The sequence below is a fragment of the Hibiscus syriacus genome, unplaced genomic scaffold (genome assembly GCF_006381635.1).
Source record: "Hibiscus syriacus cultivar Baekdansim isolate YM2019G1 unplaced genomic scaffold, ASM638163v2 tig00111671_pilon, whole genome shotgun sequence".
In the NCBI taxonomy this organism is placed as follows: Eukaryota; Viridiplantae; Streptophyta; class Magnoliopsida; order Malvales; family Malvaceae; genus Hibiscus; species Hibiscus syriacus.
This window is the reverse complement of record NW_024063152.1, coordinates 375,311-401,957: the sequence shown is the minus strand read 5'-3', so window position 1 is coordinate 401,957 and position 26,647 is coordinate 375,311. Positions and strand designations below refer to the sequence as shown.

The window sequence follows — 26,647 nt, the reverse complement described above, 5'->3', positions numbered from 1 at the left end:
GGCTTTACAAGTCACTCGATAGGCAAAAATATATATATTTTAATTTTAAAATTTACTTATACATAAATTGAAGGCTAATAGTTATTTTTTTAAAAATAATTTAGGATGATAATAAGATAGTATTTGTTCAGAATTTTCTTAACTTATTGAAAATATATACATATTCTACCGACGCCGCTACTTAAATTCATAATTTCAAATAATATCAATCTCATGTAATATAAGTATAATGATTTATCTAACAAAATAATAAAATTGAACTCAAAAATTTGACACCCTTTTCTTTATTGAACAAGAATATATTATTGAACCCATGCATCAATCCTTGAATATTAAATTCAGATTACAAAATGAAAAAAAATTATGATTTTTTTCAAGAATTTCACACCCTTTTCTTTATTGAACAAGATTGTACTGTCTAGGATCAGTTACACTGATATTCCAATGTTCATCAGGCAGCCTTAGATTCTTAGCAACCTTTCTCCATGTCTTGATCCTCCAAATCATGTCTTCGGTCAACCCACAGTATTGTTGGAATCTCTCAGGCATTTCATCATACAGTTGCCACCATTTCTCGTGAGCTTTATCACTCGCAAAAACTTGTCTTCCCTTTCGATCCCAATTACAATCATAGTCTCTGTAACCACACCCATGGCTTCAAACCCAGATAATGAATCGCAGAAACATCATCGGGTACCTTATTACGATCGGAACTTTGGTTGCCTTCAAAGTATTTGAGGAAATTCATCTGTGAAGGCACCCTGTGCCACCAAGTGAACGCTTCATTGAGAAACCCTTGGTCCCCTCCATTGTACGAACCCAATTTGAAGCTTTTCACCATCAAATCTTCAAACGTACACAGTGAAGGCTCGATCACCATGATCCCGGAATTGAACCGCGTCTTATCGTTGGCGGCAGCCGAGAGCTGAGGGTAAAGGAAGAGGCTATCCATGTTTTTGAAAACCAGGAAATCTGAATCGATGAAAACAACCTTGTGGTACCATGTGAGCAACCAAATCCGAAGCTTGCTGTAATTCCATTCGTTGTATGAACCTTTCTCGGCAAAGGGGCTTCGAATTCGTTCGATTTGCCTGGTTTTCCACCCGGCAGCTCTTAGACCTGTTAAGGATTTTGGGGAGATGTGTTCATCGTGAAGCAGAAGTAAATCTCTCGTTGAATTGGTTCGGATAATGCTTTGTGCCAAAGCTATTGCGCCGCAAACATAAGCTTCCGAGGAGTGAAGAACTGTTACATAGGCTTCCTTGTGGTTGAAATGGCGGCTTTTCAGCTTATTTTGATTTGCTTCATCTACGGAATATAAACAAAATTGTTTAGTTGGTGCAATTTTTTTAAATATATATAATCACTCGTATTTGATCTATTAATCATCTAATCATGATCGAGTATTACATAGGCCTAATATGAGAGTGATTTCTCAAACTTAGTTTACTCTATTCACAAATGTTAGAACTCGAACCATTGACCACTATATTAGTTTACTTATGATTGTAAACTTTTATTGCAATTCTATTTTTCTTTTAATAAAATTAAGGATTCTATAAAAATTATGAATTATTAAAATTATTATTGATGTAACATTATCTTACATTTTTTAAAATTAAAAGTATCCATTTACGTTTGCATAATTCATATATAAATAATTATTTTTATCCAATATAAAAATAAATTGATGTATTTATATTTTAAATATGTACAATTAAATAAAAAATAAAGTTCCATGTACAAAATAATATCAAAATTTCATGTATATAAATATTATATCGAAATATATGAATCATAATATATATTTGATCAAAATTCATACGTAAATTGAAATTTTATTATTTTTTAAAAATAATCAAGTATACACCTTCTAGAAACGCAATAAAACCCATAAACTTAGTGAGAACAACATTCTTCCTCTCTCTCTTTATTTTTTGTTTGGTACAAAAAATAAAAGTTTAGTTTAGGGATCGCTTTTTCAATTCAGGGTCAATGTATTCCTAAAACTCAATTAGAATTTACATAAAAATTTACAGATTGTTTATCAAGAGTAACGGTGGTAGGATTCAAACTTAACTTTACAAGTTCAAATTCATGAATTCCAACCAATTGTATCAATACTCGTTGGCGAACATCATTCTCTTTAACTATTGAGGTCACTCGATAGACAAAATAAAATATATATTTTATTTTTAAAATTTACGTATACATAAATTGAAGCCTAATAGTTGTTTTTTTTTTAATAATTTAGGATGATAATAAGATAATATTTGTTCAGAATTTTCTTAACTTATCGATAATGTATACATATTTTATATACCATGCTGATTAAATTCATGATTTCCAAAAAGATCAACGTCTCTTTCACCACTGAACTAAGTTCTAGATACATATTAAGGATTATTTAAATGTAATAGAAGTATAATGATTTATCCAACCAAAGAATAAAATCGATCTCAAAAAGTTGACACCCTTTTCTTTATTGAACAAGAATGTATTATTGAACCCATGCATCAATCCTTGAATGTTAAATTCAGATTACAAAATGACAAAAAATTATGATTTTTTTTCAAGAATTTCACACCCTTTTCTTTGTTGAACAAGATTGTACTGTCTAGGATCAGTTACACTGATATTCCAATGTTCATCAGGCAGCCTTAGATTCTTAGCAACCTTTCTCCATGTCTTGATCCTCCAAATCATGTCTTCGGTCAACCCACAGTATTGTTGGAGTCTCTCGGGCATTTCATCATACAGTTGCCACCATTTCTCGTGAGCTTTATCACTCGCAAACACTTGTCTTCCCTTTCGATCCCAATTACAATCATAGTCTCTGTAACACATCCATGGCTTCAAACCCAGATAATGAATCGCAGAAACATCATCGGGTACCTTATTACGATCGGAACTTTGGTTGCCTTCAAAGTATTTGAGGAAATTCATCCGTGAAGGCACCCTGTGCCACCAAGTGAACGCTTCATTGAGAAACCCTTGGTCCCCTCCATTGTACGAACCCAATTTGAAGCTTTTCACCATCAAATCTTCAAACGTACACAGTGAAGGCTCGATCACCATGATCCCGGAATTGAACCGCGTTTTATCGTTGGCGGCAGCCGAGAGCTGAGGGTAAAGGAAGAGGCTATCCATGTTTTTGAAAACCAGGAAATCTGAATCGATGAAAACAACCTTGTGGTACCATGTGAGCAACCAAATCCGAAGCTTGCTGTAATTCCATTCGTTGTATGAACCTTTCTCGGCAAAGGGGCTTCGAATTCGTTCGATTTGCCTGGTTTTCCACCCGGCGGCTCTTAGACCTGTTAAGGATTTTGGGGAGATGTGTTCATCGTGAAGCAGAAGTAAATCTCTCGTTGAATTGGTTCGGATAATGCTTTGTGCCAAAGCTATTGCGCCGCAAACATAAGCTTCCGAGGAGTGAAGAACTGTTACATAGGCTTCCTTGTGGTTGAAATGGCGGCTTTTCAGCTTATTTTGATTTGCTTCATCTACGGAATATAAACAAAATTGTTTAGTTGGTGCAATTTTTTTAAAAATATATAATCACTCGTATTTGATCTATTAATCATTCCACTTTGATCCCTATTTTTCCTGATCCATATTCATCACTGAATTTGATATCTATTTCCTCTTTAGTGATGTAGCCAGGGACAAAACTAGGATTAAACATCAGGAGGGGTTAATTTGTTTAAACCTAAAAATCGAAGTAGATAAGACTTAGTTTGATCAATATTTAAAGTAATAGGGGCCTAAAGTATCATTTGACAAAAAATTATGAAGGGTACAAGAGCCCTCTCAAGCATTACATGATTCCGTCGATGTAGCACAATGAGATTGTACCACATGACATAATGTTAAAGTATCAAGACATCAAAATGAATAAAAATCCAAATTTAGGGACTAATATGGATCAAAAATTTAAAAAGGACTATTATAGGGAAAATTACCACATCCATAACCTATCTTATGCCAGCTTACCAAAAGATGTATTAATTTATATGAATTCTTCGTTTTTGGTAAGGTAATTAAGTCATAATTAGAGGTGTTAATAGATCGAATCGAAATTATTTTTAATTTTTTATCTAAAGTTTGATCGATGATTTTTAATAAAAATATATAATTTTTATATTAAAAGCGAATAAAAATAATTTTATAAATTAAATAATATTTAGATTCGAATTCCGAACTTTTAAAATATTTTAGAATATGTATGGTTGGTAAATCATGAAAGCAACACAAAGCACGCACAAAAATGTTTGGAAACTAAAACAAACCTGTTTTTCCAAATGGATAAGCAATCTGGCATGTCCCAAAAGGCATGTGCACCTTCTGTTTCAGCCTCCTCAACTCAGGCTTGTACACCCAATGATCCCCTTCTTTCCTCAACAGGTCATCGCATCTGAATATCTCCGGCATCGGTCCACAATCGCCGACGAACACCACGTATCTCGTGGCCCTACCACTCCTCACCAAAAGATTGGCCACCACCAGGTTCACTTGTAACCTAAACACATCCCTCATCCCTGCCTCAACCGTCCACCCTTCACACGGTACCCTAGCCACCATGACGTTGAGGTCCCGATACTCCTCCATCGGCCGTGGCATGGGGATCTCCGGACACGTCGGTGGGGAAGAGTCCGGGTCTTCATCAATCCAAACAGGGAAAAAATCCTCCCATTTCCTTACCTTGGACACACGATCAAAATGTACGTGAACGGTACTAACTATCAAACCATGTCCATGAACTTTAAGTTGACTCTCTTCTTCCTCATTGAAATTAACTAAACCAACCTTAATCTTCTTATCACCATTAAGCTCTTCTTGAATAAGATCAAACCACCTCGGATTCTCGAACACCTGATTTGTTTGATCCGTCTCGAGTCTAAACGAATAGATGATATTAGATTTCGATCCGAAAAATGAAATCAGAAATAGAAGTGATAAAGAGAGAAGTATGAGGGAGAGAGTGAAGAGTTTTTGGTTAGAATGGAGTGCTTTGGCAGCCATTTTTAGTACTTGGGGCAAGCTCTTCACGCTCGATTATATAAGGTAAATAAATATTTAAAGGGTTGGTAGTGTTTAGGAATTAGGCATTTATATGGATGTGCATGGGTGCATGGTTGGTAAGTTGTTAACTTTCGAGTACTAATATCATGTTAAAATTCGGATCTATAATTTTTGAATCGATACAATTTTATAATTATCTAAGACTATTTAAAAAATTGATGTATGATAATCGTATTTATAATATTATATTTAATTAAATGGATAACTACATCCATAGTCACCAATTTATTACTTCTTTTCTATTTTAATTATAAAATTATTATTATTATTATTATTATTATTATTATTATTATTATTATTATTATTATTATTATTATTAGTATTATTGATAGAAACACAAAGTTAATATTACGAGTGTGCAAATTTTGATATAATCTTATATTTATGGTAATTATCCTATTATAATTTAATTAATTTTATGTCATATCTATTTATTAATATTTTAAAGGATAAATAATAAATAACCCCCTATAATAAGGTATTTTTGTTAAATCTTTCTATTAGAAAAGTTATAATTTGGTCATTTGATTTTAAAAACTTAAGAAATTAATTCGTCTCTATTAAAAATTTTACGAAAAATGACATGGTAGTTGATAAAATTGACATAATAATAAATTTAACCCTCAAATTCTATACTTTATTATAATTTAATATTGTAGTTGTCCCCTTGATAAGTAAACTATTTTAGAATAAAAAACTAATTGATAATCAAGAACTCAATATCTATCATGTTGAATCATCCAGAATAATAAATTGAATGCGGAAGATTACCCGAATTAATTGACAGGTTAAAATCTTTGAGTCTTTCTTTAGTTGTAATCTTCCAAGAAGATAGACCTTCTCTTATCGTAAAATCTCACTAACGAGATAAGAGTAATACAAGCTAACATATTTCTTGGGGACCACTATTTCTTTATATAAACCGAATATTATGTCAGTCTTTTAAGTATTTATAATTTCGCCTCTCATCAAATTATAAATACAACTTATGATATTTACACTTTAATTCTATGACACGTTAACACATGTGAAACATATAACATAATTAATCTTTTAATTTTGTGTCATACCTATATGCCCAGAACAAACTATTTTGACTCGTATTGCCTCATCACGTTTAAAAGATATGACTTTATCGTGTCTTTCTTTTTTAACAATGTTACAAAAATGTAATCATAATAATTAATAAAATTAAAATTTGGTCCCAATTTAAGAAAAAGTAAAAGTGTTAGTTCGGGAGAAAGTATTAAATATAAGGACCAATTTAATGATTGAACCTTTTCTTTTCTTGCCAAATCAACTTTTAATGGTGGGAATAACATAAATTTAACTGGATGGACCAATTTGCTTGATACGAATTGTATAGGAACTATTTTACTCATTTTTTTAGTAAAGAGATCAAAACGCAATCTGTCACTTAGTACAAGGACTTTTGTGATACTTTTAACGCCACGTTTACCAATCAGAAAACGTTTTTAATAATTTTTAGATGTAAACAATGTTGTTTTGGAAGGAAACTTCATGGTTGTTTGTTTCCTCGGAAAATTTCACAATCAATCACTTTCTCTCTCGTTAATGGCTCAAGATTTGGGTCAAATTTGGTTCCTTGAAAGTTCAACATTTTATTAACTTATAAGTTACCACAGACAAAATTACTCAAATAATGATTTGAAAAAAAATCCTCATGATCATCAATATTTATTTTCTCTAATAGAATAATTTGTTTAATGAATTAAAAGAGTCGTACGAATTACCTGACATCTTCATAAAGATATATAAAAGATTTGGCGTCTTTCCTATACTCCATACATGATCATCTTCCTCTACGTCGCTCGAACTATGAAGAAGACGTCTTCGTAGTCCATACGTTTTTATGAAGACGTCTACTGTTACATACGTCTTCCCCTTATTATTGTCCAAGACACTCTACTTAAGAGAATAATTTTGGGGATGCAAGAGATGATAATTTTTTCTCATCTCATTATCTCCGTGATTTTTCCATTTATTACATATAAATTTATTATTAATCAATATCTTACGTAATCTTATTTATTTGATGAAAAGTATAAGAATATTAATTTCAATATTTTAATGACAAATAACTGGTAAAATTATGAGGAATGAGAGGTTAGATCCTTTAAATAACATTCGAGATTTATATGATGTTATTATTATTATTTTTTACAAAAGGAGAAAACAATCGTAATCTATGTTATTTTTAATGATATAAATTATATTAGGAGAATCATCCTGTTATAAATTTTTACTGTACTTAATCTAGATTAATTAACTAATAGGTCATATATTAATAATTATATTAAAATTAAATCTCAAATTTTGATATAGTAATAATTAAACTTGAAGTTAAATTAACTTCTATTTTTCTTAAAAAATTAATATTATATTGATTGACAAATTACAATAACAATATATCTAGATCATTACAGTTAAAATTAATTATTATAAAATATAAATCATATATAATTTAGATTAAAATAATTTTAAATAATATATATATGTTCTAAAAACTTATAGTATAAAATAGAATTTAAATTAAAATAAATTTGCATGGTAACAGCCGACTTGACGGCTTCTGAGAAGGGTAAAACACTAACACCGTACCAACTCATCTAATCCGTTAGAAACCAGACAAATGACGTAAGCGTTGCCGTTAATATGGACGGAGAAATCCCACGTTTTTTCAAATCCCAATAAGAAACGACGACGCATCGCCATATTGCTCGCGTGTTTTTCCTTTGTCCAGCTACCCTCTTCGTCCTCTTCCTATAAATCTCAAAAACCAGATCAAATGATTCCATAGTTTGATTTTCCAATTTACAGGAAAAAATTTAAATAAAGAATATTTTTTTATTCTTTCAGATGGCTGTTGATTTAGAGTCTTTATCGGAGGCTACTTCGGGTGCTTTAGGGTCATTGTTAAGCACCACGATCTTGTACCCTCTTGATACTTGTAAAACCAAGTACCAAGCCGAGGTTCAATCCCATGGTCAACGAAAATACAGGTAAACCCAATTCTTTGTTTCAAGTTTTACTCTTTTTATTGATTCTAAATTCTGGGTTTGTTTTGCTTTGTTGTGATCATGATCCGGGTAATTCTGAAATTTGATTTTCTTTTTCTTTATGTGTGAATTTGTGATGAATTGACTCTCTTTGTCAATACGACTTCATTTTTTTATTGGTTATGGTGATTGAAACGAGTCTGATGTGAAAGAGAACAAGCTTAGAGTAAAAGAGTAATTTACTATCCATTGATGATATAGATTTGTGATTTGCTTACTTGTTGAAGTGAATGTAATCCTAGAATAACGGTTATGTTAATTGAATTGGATCATATGAATTATAATGTTAATTTTGTTTTTTGGGTTTTGTTATGCCTGTTTTACGTTTTTCCGGGTCATTGATGTGGAAAATTAGTGCCTGCAGCTTGATAGTATAAGGTTGGAGTTCGATTCTGACCGAACTCTCCGGAGCTAGTCAGTGATGAGTGAGAAAGGAGAGAGTTAGGATGGTCGTAGAGGAATAAACTTTCGGTATTCATATCGTACATGATTACATAACTATAGTAGATTTTACCGTAATCGTAACATATGTGATTACATTACGATAGTACCTTTTAGTATAATAATCTATACAAATTCATCTGAGATCTTTTGAGCAATAGTTACCATGAATTCTCAACAGCATTTTTTCCTTGTAGATTTAGATTTTTCTAGTTTGAGCTTGTGCATATGTTAGATTTTCTTCACTTCCCTTTCCCATTCATGTAACATGTTTTCCTTTTAGACCATATGTTCGGAAAATGTAGGTACTTGTTCCTTTTTTTGATCGATGTTGTGCAACCCCTGTTGCCAAGGCAGTAAGTTCATGGATTGAGCTTCTCTGTTTTTGATCTCATTTTCTTATCTTATACAGGAACCTTTCAGATGTACTTTGGGAAGCGGTATCGACCGGCCGAATTCTTTCTTTATACCAAGGTTTAGGCACAAAAAACCTACAGTCATTCATTGCACAATTTATCTATTTCTATGGATATAGCTACTTCAAAAGACTGTATCTACAAAAGAGCAGTTCCAAGTCGATTGGAACGAAAGCAAACTTGATTCTTGCTGCAGCGGCAGGGGCTTGTACTGCTATTGTCACTCAGGTGAGACATCGTTTGGCGAGTCACTTATATTTTTGTTTTGAATATATTAAATGATTTTATCTTTCCAAGCAAAAAGCTGCAGTTCTACTTTGAATCCCTTACCGGATTGTGTATAGAGAATGAGCTGTAGGATGCTTTGGAACAATATGGTATACTCAACCGCCCATGGTCAGTTAGAAATTACCATCATCTATGATTTACACTTTCTTGGCGGTGTTTGATGTTAGCAGCGAATACGAATTAAACAAGATTAAAATGTGCTATACTGAAATTTCTGTAAAAATGTTGAGGACAGAAAGTGATAATTTTATGCCATCTGAAATTTGAATGCAAAGTCTTTGGTGCTTGTATTCTGGATTGTGGGTGTTTTGGGCAATAAAAGGTTAATTCCTATCTATGATTACGAGACAGTTCCATCTAGTACTTCGATTATAAGTGACCTTTCGAATGATTACTCCTTTGTTTAAAGTTCCGAAATAGGTAACTGGTAATAAGAAACTTTAGATTACTATTTATATTTACGAACTGAAGTGGAAAAGATACTGATGTTGTTGCCATTCAACTTTTGAGTAACTTTCTTTATTGTCTAGAATTTTGCATATCCCAAGAACATGTCTGTTTTGATTATGGTGTTTGATGTTAAATACCTAGTTTATCACTTTGTAGCCCCTGGATACAGCCTCCTCAAGGATGCAAACCAGTGCGTTTGGAAAATCGAGAGGGCTCTGGAAGACCCTCTCAGAGGGCACCTTGAGTGATGCATTCGATGGCCTTGGCATATCTCTTTTGCTTACCTCCAACCCTTCAATTCAGGTGCTTGCATATACCGTTATTCTCGATTCTTACTCTTGAATATTGATTGTTAAGTTCCTGCCCTCGTAACTAAAGCTAGAATTATGGTAAACTGCAGTTTACAGTTTTTGATCAGCTGAAACAAAGACTACTTCAGCAAAAATTGAAGGAAGAAGACCATGGTTCGTCCCCGGTAGTTCTATCTGCCTTCACAGCTTTCCTGTTAGGTGCAGTTTCGAAGAGTATTGCAACTATTTTGACTTATCCGGCAATCAGGTAAATAGCCACTCTCCCATATTGTGACATCGTAGAAGCGTGCGCTAGAGTTGAATTTTACAGAAGCAATGTGTTCAATCTCCTCAATGCAGGTGCAAGGTAATGATCCAAGCCGCAGATCCAGACGACGACGACGGTGATCAAACTAAGAGAGCACAATCAAAACCACGGAAAACAGTGTTGGGTGTCATCCGTACTATTTGGAAAAGGGAAGGGATTTCCGGATTTTTCAAGGGATTAGAGGCTCAAATCACGAAGACCGTGTTAAGCTCTGCTTTGCTTCTGATGATCAAAGAGAAAATTTCAGCCACAGCCTGGGTTCTTATACTTGCTGTCCAAAGATATCTATTGCTTACAAGGAGTAGACTAAAAAAGGCATGACATGAACAAATATCAGCTATTACTTGGAGTCTAAGTTAACGATCTGACATCATTCGGATACAAACCGTTTGTAGTTTATCGGAGTAAGGTTCGGATTCTTTGAAACTTAGCCGCAGCAACGTCGATGCTCTTTCAGGTAAACCAACCAGAGATGATCTCTTTCTGCTTCATCCTCGAAATAAGCGTGTAAGTCGGAATGCAAAGCGAAGACAGTCGCATAATATTTACTTGTAGTACAATTGCGTATTCTTTTCAAATTATAGTATAGAATTATGTCGTCGTTTTCCTTTCGGTTAGAAGACGGGAGCATCGCGGTTCGAAGCTAGGTATAGATGCTGCTTATATAACAGAATGTGGAGGTATCAATGGCTAATGGCTTGATGCTCTGAAATATTGTTATTACCATGACAGGCAAGGGGTTAAAGAAAGAAAAGTTTTTTTTTTTAGGAATTCATTGTCATTTTTTGTAATATATATTTGAAGAATATGGTGAAAATATTCGAATTTGTAGATATCTGACGTTACTATTGAATCTAGAATGACTTAAATCTAAAATAACACGATCCAATTACGAGTGTCAAATTTGAAAAAGTCGATAAATAAACCAAAACAATCAAAACTCGAAACAATCAAAACAACGATACGTATAATTTATTAGAGCAACTGTGTCTGTAGGATGTGTATACATTGTTATAGTCTAAAAAATATTTTGAACATATATTATCTTATAAATACATTGAACTAATAAAATATAGGGTAAATTACACATTTAATACTTAAATTATCAATTTTGATCCGTTTTAGTATCTAAACTTTTGTTTTTTTTAAACCATACCTAAAGTTTACTTTTTATTCCATTTTAGTATCCTTCTTTAAAAACTTAACGCGTTTAGTATCTAAACTATCAGTTTCGATCCGTTTTAGTACCTAAATTTTCATTTTTTTTTCAAAACTTAAGTATGATTTAGGTACTAAACGTGCTTTGGTTCCTAGACTTTTATTTTTTTTTTCAAAACTTAATTGTGGGTACTAAAATGAAACAAAAACTGAACTTTGGATATGATTTTGAAAATTTTGAAAGTTTAAATACTAAAATAGAAAATTGATAAATACGTAGTTTATCCTAAAATATATATAATAATGATAGAGCGCACCCAATCCGGTCAACTGAGTAAAACCAGAATATATATATTAAAAATGAAATTATACTTAAAATTTTAAATTAAAAAATTAAATAAAAATAAGTTTCTAAAAATAAAAACAGGGGACTAAATTAAAAGTGTGCGAAAACAACAGGGCCTTGAAGCAAATTTTAACCAATAAATAAATAAAAATAAAAAGTCTCGAGTTCAACAAGAGAGAAGAGAGAGATATTGGAGAACAAAGAGAAGAGAAGAAAAGATGATGTCCGGAGGTTATACCAGCATTGATAACCAGAAAGTTTCTGGGTCCGTACCCGTAAGTTTTGTTTAACGAATTGACGTTTTTTTTAATTAGTTCTCAATTTAGGACTTTTAATTTTGTTTACTTTTTGGATAAAGTCAATCAGATCTCGTTCTCTAATTATTTTTTCAATCCTTAATTTCTCAGGCCGTTTCAGACCCCGGCCGTGTCCCGGTCCAATTTGCAGGTGCTCGTTTATTTTTTAATTGTTAAATTATCGATCTGAATTGAAATTAATGTAATTTTTATGGTAGTTGATTGTTTGGTCGCGCTAGAAATGCAAGAAGTGAAAGGATTATCGGAATTTAATGAATGAGTTGAAATTGTGTTTTATTGGATAACGAAGTGTTTAAGAGTGTTGTTTTAGCTTTAAGGTACCTATTTGTGTGTATTGTTTTTTTTAATTAATTAATCAATCATTATTGTAGATTCGAGCCTCCAAACGTTTCCTCCGTCAGGTGTGCAGGGAAAGATCTCTGGTGGAGCTCAACCTCCACGTGATGCAGACGGTACTTCTCATTTTCTTCAATTTGACTTCCTTTAATTTTTGGTTTTGTTTTGGGTTAGTCTGATTCGCGGCAGTTCTTATGCTTTGATTTGTGTATCCTGGTGCATTATATAAGGAATCATGATCTTGGTTGCATTGTGTATACCAATTTGCTTTAGCTTTTTCTTCATGTCGATGAATTAGTAATTTAAATATTTGGTTTGATGGAGTTCTACTTATTAATACGAAAGATGATCCATAACATTGATGATACGTTTGATATAACTTCTATATGAATGTAACATTCAAATAAATTAAAAATAGTTTCTGATATGTATAGTTCAAATGACAACTCTAATTAGTTTGTTGCATGAACAAAATTAGTTGTTGTGTTTGGTGACAAATGATGACATTTTTTGAGGCAGATTCATTTTCAAGACCTGCTGCTGGCTCTCCTAGGGGCTCTGATGAATCACAAGGAGGTGGTTGGCTTCATAAATTCACTGTTGCTGCATATAAGCCGTACTTTGATGTTGATACTTCAGATGTTTTGGATAGACTTATGGAGAACAAAATTAGTTGTTGTGTTTGGTGACAAATGATGACATTTTTTGAGGCAGATTCATTTTCAAGACCTGCTGCTGGCTCTCCTAGGGGCTCTGATGAATCACAAGGAGGTGGTTGGCTTCATAAATTCACTGTTGCTGCATATAAGCCGTACTTTGATGTTGATACTTCAGATGTTTTGGATAGACTTATGGAGTCACTCTATCCATTTAGAGGAACATTTACGAAGAAAACAGCTACCAATCCTGATTTGTGAGTTTTCTGCCCCGGGTTGATTTGTATTTATAGAGAGTGAGCTTGAATAATTATTGAATCTAGGTGTATAGAAATTTATTTAAGCTCGAGAATGGAAAGTTTCTTTGCTATTTCATATGATTAGAAACATTTATTTAGGACTGGGTGCCTAAAACACTAAACAAAGAGGAAAAAGAGTTGATCATTGACAAGTTTTATTTTCTTGGTTATGGATAATTATCTGACGTGCCATACAAGTATGCTTTTCCGAAAATCTGATTTTCCTCTCATTAGCTGCCATATAATAACTTTCATCTCCTGGAAATATTTCACTTTGTCCCTTCAGAACTCTTCTTTTGCTCTTCATGCATGATTGAAAATTTTCAATGTTATGCAGATATGGACCATTCTGGATCTGCACCACTCTTATATTTGTAGCAGCGTCTATTGGGACTTTTGTGACTTATATAGCACACAAGCTCCGGGACAAAGAATGGAATTATGACATAAATCTGATTACATGGTCTGCTGGTGTGTTCTATGGATATGTCACCGTGGTTCCTCTTGTCTTGTTTGTTATTCTCAAGTACTTCTCAGCACCATCAGGCCTTGTACAATTGTTTTGCCTATATGGATACTCCTTGTTTATCTTTATTCCAGCAATGGTAAGTTCTCCGAATGATAAGCCTGTTTGTCTTCCAGTTTCTCATTTATCTTTCAGAGTTGGAAAAACTTTTCACGAAAGTATTTTACGTAGGCTCTAAGTTGATTCCCCAGCACCAGCATCTTTCCCCTCTAATTTTAAAGAAATTCCAATTGTTTAAAAAACCGGGTAAACAGTTAGAAGAAAAGAAATCCCGGGATTTATGGAGACTGTATCATCTGAACCCTGCGAAGTTTAACAACTTTTCAGCAATGTTCTATGACAAAATTTGCATCTAAAATTGTTGTTTGTACTTGGTTGCAGTGTCTATCTGTTGTCCCCTTGGAAATTTTCAGATGGATTATTGCAGGTGTAGCCGGGTTTATGTCGGCAACTTTTGTGGCACTTAATCTCAAAGCTCACATTACTTCAGCTGGAGAAAGTTGGTTCTTGATAGTTGCTGGTATCTTTCTCTTGCAGCTGGCCCTTGCTGTTGTGCTCAAGCTCTATTTGTTCACCGTTTCAGTATAAGAGGAAACTGTCCTAATCGGGTTAGTTGTAGATTACAGTGAAAGCGAATTTTGGTCCTTCGGCTGTTAATCATCGGAAATATTTTTCTTGATAAAGTAAAACATCATGTATTCATTCATTTTTAGTGCTGTGGGAATATAAATTTACAAGTGACTGTTCCAATGTAATTGCATTTCTTCTCCATTTTCTCTTCAAACTTGATTTATGGTTTGTTCCGAGCTCATTTACCCTCTGGTTCTTTGGTTTTGTCGATCGGAAAAACCAGTCTGGTGGCTGCCTGTTAAACTTCTGGCTGCCGGTTGATAAGAGGTCAAGCTCTCGAACAAGTAAAGGTCTAATTCAGATTTTAGTCCCTCTATGTGCTAAAATTTTGGATTTAATCCTTTTATTTTAGTGTGGTTTAATATGGTACAATACTTAAAGTGATGATGTGAAGTTTTTATACTCTTATTCGATTGCACAAGGTGATGTGAAAATCTGTGAATCACATTAACTAATGGTAGGATGGACGGAGGGGGTGATTGGGGTAATCATTCCCTTAAAATGTTCAAATTATATATATATATATATATTATTTATATTATTGATAATTTGTTTTTCGTCTCCTAAAATATTATAAATTTATTTTTTCTTAAAATTTTAGAAGTTCACTTAACATAAAATCTTGCATACGTCATTGACTAAATGGTGCCATAAACTTGCATCTGCTAATAATATTATTAAAGTGGATGAATTGATTTAAGCCTAATTTAAGTTGAGGGATTAAGTTTCCGATTTCAGCGTAGTATAGGGGCTAAAACCATAATTAGAGTATACGTAAATTCCCTGTAGAAGATGATTCACCATATAGACAGATGGGTGAAGGGTAGGAACATGAGCAAAATTTTGGGCATTTAGGGTTAATAATAGTAAATAGTGTCTCAATACTCTAATTCTTGCAGCTTTCAATCCAATAATTCAACACTGATTAAAAGGGTTCGTTTGTGGACAAGTTAATTTAGCAACACAAGCAATGGTCAACTTCACATCATTTCATGCATTGGATCCCATTGGAAAAAAAGAATTTGGAAGTGTCCTTAACATCTTAACATGATGTTCTCTCATGAATTTTGTTCCCGTGTCTACCCTTTGAGTCAAAACATGTGGGCTTAAACTCTCTCATTTTGGGGCCTTAAAGTCCTAATAATGTCATAATTAGCATGTTAGGGATACTTGGACTTTTGATTCATAAATATCGGATAAAATAACTTTTAATCCTTGAATTTCGTAATTTATTCTAATTTGATCTCTGATTTTTCCCTTCACATCAATCTTACAATGATTAAAAAGATGAACAAAAGAGGTTTAAGGATTAAATTTGAAAAAATTACCAAATTCAAGGACAAAAAGTTATTTTGTCCCTTCAGAAATATAATCATGCAAAAAATGAATGATAAAAAAGGGGGTTAAAGTAAAGACAAAACTCAAAAAGATTATAAAAAAACCACTTATTTACACTTAGAAATAGCTGCCACAAGGAAGTCCATAAGAAGATACAAACCTACACTAAAATATTAGTAGTTGAAACCTAAAACCCCACAGGCTACCAGCAGAAAAGATGAAGATGCCTTTTTTATAAGGTAAATGTATCGTCTTCTTCAAAAGGCAAAGAACCCAGTTTTTTTAATATACATATAGTGCCAGTAGCCCTTGAAAACTGTATTAATATGGACATTAGCAAATCCAATAGTTAGAAGATGAGAGAAAGGAAGAAAGGGTAAGTGAGTCAAATGTATCATCCTCAAAATGAGGCTCTTTTTAGACAAATATTTGAGTTAGGTGTAGTTTGTTGGAATCTGAGTGACATTAGCTAGGCTTGACTGGAAATATCACGAGTGCAGAATTTTATGTTACAGAAAGTGTGTTTATAAAATTTTAGAGGAGTGAAAACAAATTATCAATGAAAAAATATAAGGAAAATATTTAAATTATATGAGAATATGAAATTTTTAGGTGAATCGCTTCGATCTATCCCCGATTAGAATGAACCAGGTGAGTATAAATGACTTCAACCATTCAACTATTTTATAAATTCGTCCCGTCACATAAAATCATACCTTGAATATTATTTTCTTATTCACAAGACTAGAACCATAACATGTCTGACATAGTAAATTTTATTGGTAACTTGGTTAACTTCCCAAGAAAACACTTCATATGCACCATGATCACATAGGGGACAACTTGGTAATCAAAATTATTAAGAAAAACTGCTGCAGTGGGCTCCTCCAATGGAGACTGCACAAGAAAAACAAGGTCTGTACATCACTCTCATTGTCAATGCAAGAGAATTTGACCATAAAATATTTTCACTTTTTTTTTAGCTTTGAATCCCTATATAACACTTCTATAAACTTAAAATTTCCAGTCCTCTCTCTCACTCTCGTGTTTTCTTTGTAGTCTTTTATCTCCCACTTTCATCAGCTTCTTGTGATAGACACAATGGTCTCAAAGGGCCTTTTAGCAGGTTATCTTTTATTGATGTTTCTGAGCATTTCAGCTCTAAACCATGGAGTCTTGGGAGCAAGGTTTCTAACAGAGAAGGTTGAAGATGAAGAGGAGACAACAACTACTCAGAGAACTTGGAAGAATCAGAGTGTGGACAATGGGACAGACGGTTTCTTTGCTACAATTAACAGAGAAGTTCCCTCTTCTCCTGATCCATTACACAACAAGTAGCAATGCAAGCAGCTGATACACCATACACCTTTGAGAAAGCTGTATATATTTACGAAGTTCTTAGGAAACCTCAAGACTTATTCATTTTTCTTGGACTTATATATTCAAATTTCCTTTTTAGGAATGATGTTTGGTTTGCAGGAGATTTGTATGCATAAAAAAGGAATATGAATATGTTATCATACATTCTTGATCAAAATTTTAAGGTGGGTGTTGAAATTGTTTACAAATTTTGATGTGGATGATTTTCTCAAGTAATAGGTTATCTTCACTTTTAAAAGTTGAAACTGGAACAGAAACCGAATTAAGCAATTTCTTGACATAATATATATATACAGTAATTTGTGTTCATACGTAAATATGAGAATATTGATCAAATATATAAAAGAAACATTGAAGAACTTAATATATTTGATATTGTGGTAGTAAGTAAGAAGATGAGCATGAAGAACAGTGTGAATAAGATCAGCAATGCATCAGGATATCATCATTCTTTTGACTCAGTGAGCTATACCAAAATGATCCCTTAATCACCATTAATATAAAAATTGATTGATGTGTTTAGATCTTTGAAATTTCAATGTTATTGACTTCTTGTTTTGTTCAACAAGGGCTATAGCATTCATTTTCTAACTAGAATAGGTCCATAGGTTTGAATTTACCCCGACACTTGGGTCCCTCACCAGTCACCACCTCCATTTTATACACGCCTGCAAGGAAAAGGACCTTTTTCAAAACTTGTCTAGATTTTAGGACTTGAACCATCTACAATAAAAACTTTAAAATATGGCGAAACATATGGTACAGAAGTACATTATACTCTCAAAAACAGCATCCGGCTTCAAACCTTGAAGAAAACATTATTGGTTAAGATAGTCACGACCGTAAAACGAACAACGGAACTTCAAAATATGTGGCACAATTAGGTACTTAAAACAAATTTGTAATCACTGAAATTATTGATGTTGCGATACATGAGAAAAGAAAGGCACTGATGAACTATTTTGCCTCGCAACTCCTTATCTCTAAATGTATGGGGTGCTTATTTGATTTCACCCAGTTAACAAATGAATAATAGAATACAAGCAAATCAGAAAACTAGGGAAGGGTTTCTACACCATACTTCTATATAACAGCTCTCTCAAAAAGAATGACAACCAATCTAAATAAATATTTAATAGATGTTCGTATTTGATCGGATTAGCCCCCTTGCACAAGATCGGATTCCAGGAAACTCAGACTTCTACATCTTTCTTCCAAGAGTAAAATCCTTGTACCAGAGTAACTCTGATTACATTCCAGAAGCCTCGTGCCGGACAGAAAAATGATTCAGCGTGATCTATGCCGTGAAACTTTCGGAAAATGTACCTTTGTCTTTTCACGCCATCAACATTTTCGAGCATGTATGTGTGGCAAATTTGGTGGATCACGACTTATTAAATTTGCCCACAAGTTGACAATGGTTACAAAGTAATGCCGTCCATCCCAAAGCACCATTTTCATGCCTGATACAAGAGAATCGAGATTATTTTAGACTGGTGCGAGTGGACCTAGAAAAGATGGTCCAGGTTGTTTTGCTTGGATATATTCCAAGGCAAAGTCAAATGCTATCTTTTAGAATCAGTTATCACACTTCAAAATTAACTAAGCATGATTATCATGTTGGAACTTAAAAGCATGATTATAACAACTTTACCCTATATAGGCCCTAAAAGAAACTTAAAAACAAAAAACATTGACAATGTTTTAGTAAGATTATGGAACTTAGGTTAAAAAAACGTTAAGAACCGCGTTATTTGAGAGGTCAACATGTATTATACATAAATCTACACTCTTCAAGACCCTATAGAGCAAGCCCCTTTGGTGACCTACCTACCCTTAGCACATGACAACATGAAATGGCTTCTATGTCTCTCTTTCCCTTTACTTATTTATCCACTTAGCTTAAATCCAATAAATTCATACCTGGCACTGCTGCAGCAGTTAAACCTGATAGGCAGCATGTAGGTTCTTGTCCGGAGAAAACTTGTTTATAGAGTTCGTGCGCATCAGGATCATGAATACTCCGAATAGAACCAAGTAAAGCTTCAACATCATATTTTAAATCAGTTGAATCAGTCAAACTTTGAAGGGCTTCTTCAAGTCCTGAACTTGACCACATAGTAAAACACTCCCGCACAAGAGCAAGGAAGTTAGTGTGACTTTCAGAACTGAACAATATCCAAGGCTTGTAGAGTTCGACGGACAAAGAACCAATAATTCTGACAACTCTGAAAATCTCTCCAAGTGCTAGAATGTACTGCCTGCCTATAAATGACCAAAATATCATGTCAAAAAACATAGATTAATACAACAAAGAGTGCATAAAAATTTTATATGCTCGCCTTTCAAGTAAAGCACCTTGAGGTTCAGATAATATTTCATTGTGGATGTTATTTTGTAATGACTGCTTCCAAATCTTAGCACCTTGTTTCAGCTCTAGTTCACAAACAGACAAAATCCTCAACCACGTAGCTACATAATTAGATTGATCTTCAACTGACCCCAATTTTAGAATCTTTAATGTTGATGCAGCATGTCGCAAGAGTTCAACTGTTGATGCTATATATTTCTCTGCCTATTGAATTGAAAATACAAGCCAGTGTCATGTCATGGTCAAAGCCATTAATCAGAAAAAAAATCATCGAACATATGGAAACTAAAATATTTACCCTCTAAACAGCATTTCATATTCTGAGATGTATATTCAGATATAACCATTCATATCGAGAAATAATAAATTTAAGAACATTAATGTATATGACAAACAGGTCCATGGAGGGGAAGTTATAGATATCAGCCAGAACCCCACTCAATAACAACCTGCTATGGTATGTAGATCAACTTGATGTTTGGGAAAAAAGTCTTAACTCCTGAAAAATAAAAGGGCCATACCCAGATATAGTCCCACCAAATGAGAGTCCTAGAATCCTAGGAGTCGTAATGGAAAAGAAATACACTTTTACTTTTGTTAATGCATCGCTCAAGAATAGAATCAAATCAATTTCTTGAAAATAAGAGCATATATCCCCATGAATCAAAGCCAAAGACACACACCAGTGATAATTTCTCTGATAACTGATATTCTGATTCCAGCACTTGAAACTTCTTTTCTACTAGAACCTTGGCATATTCACCAAGGTGAATACATCTTGACTGGAGATTCTCCAAGGCTACTTCAGATATTATGCCATCTTTTTGCAGTTCATTACATAGATCCTACAACCACAGGAAACAGACAAGACTCGGACATTAAATATTCAATGAACACGAACAACTATACTATCATTTGAGGATAATATAAGCCACACAAAACAGTATCAAGAGAAATAAGCTCCAGAAAGCTTCAACTTCCAGATTTAGGATTTTGGTATGAAGCGAGAAAGGGTCACAAATTCAAGAAATATAAACAGAAAAGGGGGGGTTATAGGCATTCTCCTTATCTTTTCGGCATAAACCTTTCAAATAAAAGAGAGAGTAGAAATAATAGAAAAGGGGAAGGAACATAGCAAGAATTATCATAAATAACTGCATACCTGGATTTCCTTCTCAATAGCTTTTACTTCAGAATCTTCACCAGAAGGAGCAGCAATACTTTTATCTTTCTAATTAAAAACATATTTCAGAAACAAAATACTTTTAAAAACATAATATCAACAAAAATAATGCAAGAGAAGAAAATGAAGGACTCTACCAACCTTCATATTGTCAAGATGACCAAGTGCAACAAAGCACAATTCAGAAATCAATTTAGAATACAAATCCACATAATCATTTAGCTCCGTTTTGGTAGAGTACTTTCCGTATGACTCTCCAAAATCAAATGGAGAATTCCGGTTTTCTCCTCTGGTTCCAGAAACGGCATCTTTAAATTCCCACAAATCATCATCAAAATTATTATCGCCATTTGCTAAGTCGGGACCCACCGCTGTATGAGAGGAAAGAAGTCCATTTTCACTTGGTTCGCTTATCTGATTTAAAGGAGCCTTTTTCTCAGCTTGACTATATAAACTTGTTATCAGATCATTGATAGATATATTTGGATGAGTATCAGTCCTTAGAATGTTATGTTTAATGGAAACATCTACATATCTCAATGGATCCTCAGTTTCAACTTCTTCATCACCAAAGATGGACAGGGGCAACGCTCCTTTGGATTTCTTTGAAGTATCCTCATTCTCCTGAGCACATCAAAGGAACAGTAAATGAAAGAAGAAAACTTTCCAATGTGTACCACTAGTAACTTTTCTCAATGAAAAACAAAATACAATTTATCAGATGAAAAAGGTATATCTCATGCAACAGGAATTTAATTCTTAACATGAGATCAAATTATAGAAGTTTACACCACATATTGGATCCACTAATGGCCCGTCAAATTTTTTATGAATGACAATTTACTCCAGCAGTAAAATGAACAAATACCTGGATATGATTGCCAAATGAAAAATCTTCTACCCCAAAAGAGGAAGCATCAGCAACCTTTGGCTCTTCCTACAGATACAAGTACAAAAAATTGAGATAGATAAGGTAGATTGTTTTCGATAGACAGAGAAAAAAGTATCAATCAATTCATCACCTTAAAAGCCCAGGATATTTCGTCAGAACCAATAGTTTTACCAACTGAAGAAGAAATCTCAACATTTTCGGTAACATTCTGCTTGTTTTGAGATTCAAAACTAGGGGAGAAACTAAATCCTAAGTTCCGTTCACCAGGTTTATTAGAGATTCCAACTGATGTGCCAAAAAAGTCACTAGAACCATCCACACTGTTTCCAAACCCAAAGCTGAGTTCAGGACCCTTAGGATTTTCCTGTTCCTGGCCAACCTTCAAAGTAGTAAATGTCAGCAGTAGTAAAAACAACAGAGTCCCTGAACAACTGGTCAATATATGTATTAATCAAAGTTGAAGTACAAAATAATTGTCTTCATGTATAAGCAAGATCCAAATGCAAAATTATACATCTCACCCTATATAGCACCAGTAACAACAAACTATCACCACTAACAAAGGTAAAAGAACTTACGGAACTATTTTGTAGATATATTGTTGAAAGCAATTTCCGGCTTATTAAAAATGAAAAAGAATTAAATTTTACCTTAGTATCACCAGTTCCAAAGCGTGTCTCGGGCTCTGCAGCCTTGAATTCCCATCCATCGTCATCACTAAATCCGTCATTCTCATCAACTACATTAGAGTTCGTACTACTTGCATTCGCATTTACCCCATTAATATTTGAACTCAGCACACTGGAATTTGCACCCAACGGATCCCAACTCAAAGGGAACATATTGAAATTAGAAACCGGCACATTTGGATTATTCTAATAAACATCAATAAAATACACGTTAAAAACCTTACTTCCTAAAACAGTCATTTATATACGAGAGGACTAAGTATCAAAATTTCCATGTCCTCACTTCTTTTTAACAAAACATTAACATTGGAAATCGCTGACAATCAAAATAACAAAAGTTAAATAAAGTTTACCTTCAAATTTTCAACTGCCATTTCTGCTTTTGGTTCCGCAGCTTTGAATTCCCAACCATCATCGTCCTCCTCGTCAACCAAATCAGAATTCCCAACATTCGAATCCAAATTCAATCCTTTCTCACCCAAACCCGACCCATTTGAACCCGAGTTCAACCCACTAAACCCCAAATTGGCCTCTTGTCTTTCCATCCCAAATGCATAGCCATTTGAACCCAAATTCTCCTCTTTTTTAACCGAAGCAGCACCATTTCCACCCAAATCCAATGTATCCATCTTCAGACCCAATCCGTTTATCCCCGAATTCAACACATTCCGATTCCAAATCTCCACCTTCGGATTCAAATCAACTACCGGATTAACGTCCACACCCGACCGAAACCCATTTGACACATTCCCCTTCTCATTCTGTTTATACAAATCCCCTATCAAATCATTTAAATCCAATCCGTTTCCTTTCAAATTCCCACCCGTTTTATGAAACGAAAACGAACTATTCATACCGTTAAGCCCCGCGTCCACAGCAACAGATCCATCATCTTCTTTTTCTTCTTCCCCGAAAATCGATAATGGTAAAGCTCCATTCATCTTATCCCTTTGTGTTTTCACCGACTCTACTCCGCTCGGCGCCGAGCCAGGGGGAGATGGAAAGGGCGATTTGGGAAAGGGGTCGAATTGAATATCATTGACAGGAAGAGATCCGGTACGGGGGATATTACTGGCGGAATTTATGAAATCTCCCCAATCATAATCGTCTTCGTCGTAGGCGGTGTTATTGACGGAGAAACCGGGACCGTTGATCGAATGTGACGTTGAGAAGAACTTGAAATCGCCGAATCCAACATCATCATCGTTTCCGGTCATAGTTTCAAAGGCTCCGAAGGCACTTTCCTTTTTCCCCTTTTTTTCGAGCGATCTATCGGTTCGTCTGAAAATCTCTGATTTTTATTTCGAACCATTTTCCAAGGTGCGTAGGTTTAGATTGTGCGCACTAAGAAGAATGACAATGATTAGCCCATTGGCCATTTCCTCAAATTAAAAAAGTGTAAAGTATATAAATGGTCACTGAACTTTTTAAATGCTTGCAGTTAGTTCTTAAACGTTTAAAACTTGCAATACAGTCACCAAACATTTAGTTTGTTTGCAATATGGTTCCGACGTAACCACTGTTTCACTGTCGTTAGGGTAAATTATATAAATAGTTACTAAATTTTTTAGACATTTGCATTTAAGTCTCCCAATTTTTAAAACTTACAACACAGTCACTAAATACGTTATAAACCCCAAATTCTAAAATGTTTCAATTACATTCTAAACCTCAAATTCCATAAATACTTCAATTACATGTCCAACCCCAAATTCATAATCTATTCTCAAAATCTACCACAACAAGCTAAACTTGAAGCAGCAACCTTAAACCCTCAAAATATAACCCTAAATGTTAAATTTCCCCACCAATTAACCCAACATAATCAACAACATTTAGTTCATTTTGGGTCCATAATAATAAGTGACTATGTTGGGTTTAGGATTTAAAAGTTAGATTTAACCAACTACAAGTGAACAATACTCAATTTGATTTGAAAAAATTATTTTTCGACTTTAATTGATACAAATTGACTTTGAGTTATAATTTTATAAACTCAACTTAAAAAAATTTCAAGTTAAAATCGAGTTGTAAAATACAACTCAAATATCTCAAAAATTTTAGTAATTAGAAGATTAATTTTTAAGTTTGAGTCTAGTCCATTGACTCTATGTGATATATGTATATCACATATAGAAAAAAAAATATGAAGAAATATATGTATTGTATATAGTTAAAAAACTATTTAAATTAGAATCAAATAATATTATAGTATTATAAGTATTTATAATTAAATTTAAACAGAAACTCAAAAATTCAATTCAATTCGACTTGATTTAAATTTTATAAACTCAAATCGAAAAAAAATTGAGTCATCTATTTTATAAACTAAATTGAGTATTTAGGTCCAACATAACCCTAAACCCAACATAATCACTTATTGTTCACTTATAGTTTATTAAAAAAATTAAAATAAGTATGTTTTAAGGGTTTAGGGTTACTGTTTCAAGTTCAGTTTGTTATGATAGATTTTGAGAATGGATTGTGAATTTGGGGATGGGCATATAATTGAAGTATTTTGGAATTTGAGGTTTAGAGTGTAATTGAAACATTTTTGGATTTTGGGGTTTAGAATGTAATTGATGACTGTGTTGCAAGTTTTAAAAGTTGGAGGATCTAAATGAAAGCGCCTAAAAAGTTCAGTGACCATTTATATAATTTAACCTAACGGCCGTTACGTCGGAGATCATATTGCAAACAAACTAAATGTTTGGTGAATATATTGCAACTTTTAAAAGTTGAGGGACCTAAATGCAAGAATCTGAAAAGCTTAGTGTTCATTTATATACTTTACCCATTAAAAAAATAAACCCTATTATCGACCTGTCTCATAGCCCATTTTCATATTTTACTTTAGGGTAAAGTAAACAAATGGTCTCTTGTTTATAGGATATTACTTTTTTTAGTCATCTGGCTATTAAAAATTGCAAAATAATCCTATAACTATTAAAAGTTACAAAATAACCCTATGACTATAAGATGTTATTTTGTTGAGTCATCGATTATTAAAAGTTACAAAATTATCATTCGACTATTTATATGTTCTAAAATCACCATTTTTCATTAGAAAAATGACATCTTTCTAAGTTGGACGATAACCTTGTGATTGAGATATGATAAAATTATATTTTAATGATATTTATTGGCACCGTTGTTACTTTCAAGCACCGATTTACCATCGTAATGTTTCAAGCACTAGCTCAACGGCATAATATAAACAGAGATTTGATCCACAAAATACGAATAAAATAATTCTAGGGTTATTATCACATCTCAGTTAATAGGTTAATATTCATCTCAGATGACCGCTATTTTTTTTACGAAAAATGATGACTTTGAAATATATGAATATTTTAATAGTTAGAGGACTTAACAAAAAATAATACATTATAGTCGAGAGATCATTTATGTACTTTACCCTTTACTTTTATTTAAAGTTAATTGCATTAGGAACTCTCAAACTATGCTAAACTTTTAAGTTCATCTTCAAACTTCAAAAACATTCTTATTAAGTCTTTAAACTATCGACATCGTTTTAATTAGGTCCTTCTATCAATTTAATAACTTACTTGAGTATTAAATGTTACTTCAGATCTAATATAAAATATATTGATTGATTTTTGTCACGATACATATATTACACAAACAAACTAGACCTGACATGTAATAAATAAAATATCATTAAATTTTAACAAGCCTATTTCTTTTCTTAACATGTCATATTTAAACTTTCCGTACAACAAGTACATTTAAAATTTAATTAATGTGTTTTAAATATGTTATGTGTTAAATATAAATTTACGTTTAATCTGTATAGGATATTGTAGAAATAATAATGATCCTTCCAACTAAATTTATTATATTTATGAAGGTTAAAATTCTTTTTTTAAGTATGTTACAACTAAAATTATACCATATTTAACCTTAAAAAATTAGACTCTTAATAAAAAAAACACCTACAACCGATTTATGTTATTTTTAGTGCATATATATATATATAAGAAGTCCGTTTCCACATACGTGTCCACTGCGGTGCAGGCTGACATGACACGTCGACATTTCACTCTGACATCTGGTCCCATGTGTCCAACTCATAACCCCGGTTTTATATAAGCCGTTGTTGCATCAACTCTCCCATGTATCGCGTT

At 33.2% G+C, this 26,647-nt stretch overlaps 4 protein-coding genes across 5 annotated transcripts; 2 read left to right on the top strand and 2 right to left on the bottom strand.

The window, feature by feature from the left end:
- Positions 1-378: 378 nt before the first annotated feature.
- Positions 379-5,025, bottom strand: LOC120167298 (putative UDP-glucuronate:xylan alpha-glucuronosyltransferase 4). Its single transcript, XM_039176363.1, is given in 4 exon segments — positions 379-649; positions 651-1,308; positions 2,586-3,533; positions 4,290-5,025. Coding segments are annotated over 4 exon segments (2,595 nt in total). The 3' UTR covers positions 379-396.
- A 2,888-nt stretch (positions 5,026-7,913) lies between these two features.
- On the top strand, positions 7,914-25,793 carry LOC120167266 (peroxisomal adenine nucleotide carrier 1-like). Of its 2 annotated transcripts, XM_039176338.1 has the most exons (7): positions 7,914-8,108; positions 9,019-9,250; positions 9,917-10,063; positions 10,161-10,318; positions 10,411-10,727; positions 17,772-17,775; positions 25,784-25,793. In XM_039176338.1, exons 1-5 carry the CDS (start codon positions 7,966-7,968, stop codon positions 10,697-10,699), a joined length of 969 nt encoding a protein of 322 aa, XP_039032269.1. In that variant the 5' UTR covers positions 7,914-7,965; the 3' UTR covers positions 10,700-10,727; positions 17,772-17,775; positions 25,784-25,793. The 2 variants fall into 2 exon arrangements, with proteins under 2 accessions (XP_039032269.1, XP_039032268.1); XM_039176337.1 differs by lacking the exons at positions 17,772-17,775; positions 25,784-25,793 and having other exon boundaries at positions 10,411-11,130.
- LOC120167269 (protein YIPF1 homolog) lies at positions 12,076-14,783 on the top strand. The gene is made up of 6 exons (XM_039176340.1): positions 12,076-12,157; positions 12,290-12,329; positions 12,571-12,651; positions 13,250-13,448; positions 13,828-14,095; positions 14,398-14,783. The coding sequence occupies exons 1-6, from the start codon at positions 12,101-12,103 to the stop codon at positions 14,602-14,604; spliced, it is 852 nt and encodes a 283-aa protein (XP_039032271.1). The 5' UTR covers positions 12,076-12,100; the 3' UTR covers positions 14,605-14,783.
- Positions 18,274-23,772, bottom strand: LOC120167265. The gene is made up of 10 exons (XM_039176336.1): positions 22,853-23,772; positions 22,461-22,685; positions 21,941-22,189; positions 21,787-21,855; positions 21,060-21,542; positions 20,898-20,966; positions 20,419-20,580; positions 19,723-19,939; positions 19,288-19,629; positions 18,274-18,827 (listed from the first exon to the last, which is right to left on the bottom strand). Exons 1-10 carry the CDS (start codon positions 23,714-23,716, stop codon positions 18,709-18,711), a joined length of 2,799 nt encoding a protein of 932 aa, XP_039032267.1. The 5' UTR covers positions 23,717-23,772; the 3' UTR covers positions 18,274-18,708.
- Positions 25,794-26,647: the final 854 nt, after the last annotated feature.

Excerpts from the sequence above, each read along its gene's own strand:
- LOC120167266 (XM_039176338.1), top strand. The coding sequence starts at position 7,966 with ATGGCTGTTGATTTAGAGTCTTTATCGGAGGCTACTTCGGGTGCTTTA. Across the intron at positions 8,109-9,018 it reads CATGGTCAACGAAAATACAG|GAACCTTTCAGATGTACTTT; the intron begins GTAAACCCAATT and ends TATCTTATACAG. Across the intron at positions 10,064-10,160 it reads CCTCCAACCCTTCAATTCAG|TTTACAGTTTTTGATCAGCT; the intron begins GTGCTTGCATAT and ends GGTAAACTGCAG.
- LOC120167265 (XM_039176336.1), bottom strand. The coding sequence starts at position 23,716 with ATGACCGGAAACGATGATGATGTTGGATTCGGCGATTTCAAGTTCTTC. Across the intron at positions 20,967-21,059 it reads GTCATCTTGACAATATGAAG|AAAGATAAAAGTATTGCTGC; the intron begins GTTGGTAGAGTC and ends GTTTTTAATTAG. Across the intron at positions 19,940-20,418 it reads TATCAGAGAAATTATCACTG|GCAGAGAAATATATAGCATC; the intron begins GTGTGTGTCTTT and ends TCAATTCAATAG.
- LOC120167269 (XM_039176340.1), top strand. The coding sequence starts at position 12,101 with ATGATGTCCGGAGGTTATACCAGCATTGATAACCAGAAAGTTTCTGGG. Across the intron at positions 12,158-12,289 it reads AAGTTTCTGGGTCCGTACCC|GCCGTTTCAGACCCCGGCCG; the intron begins GTAAGTTTTGTT and ends TTAATTTCTCAG. Across the intron at positions 14,096-14,397 it reads TTATCTTTATTCCAGCAATG|TGTCTATCTGTTGTCCCCTT; the intron begins GTAAGTTCTCCG and ends ACTTGGTTGCAG.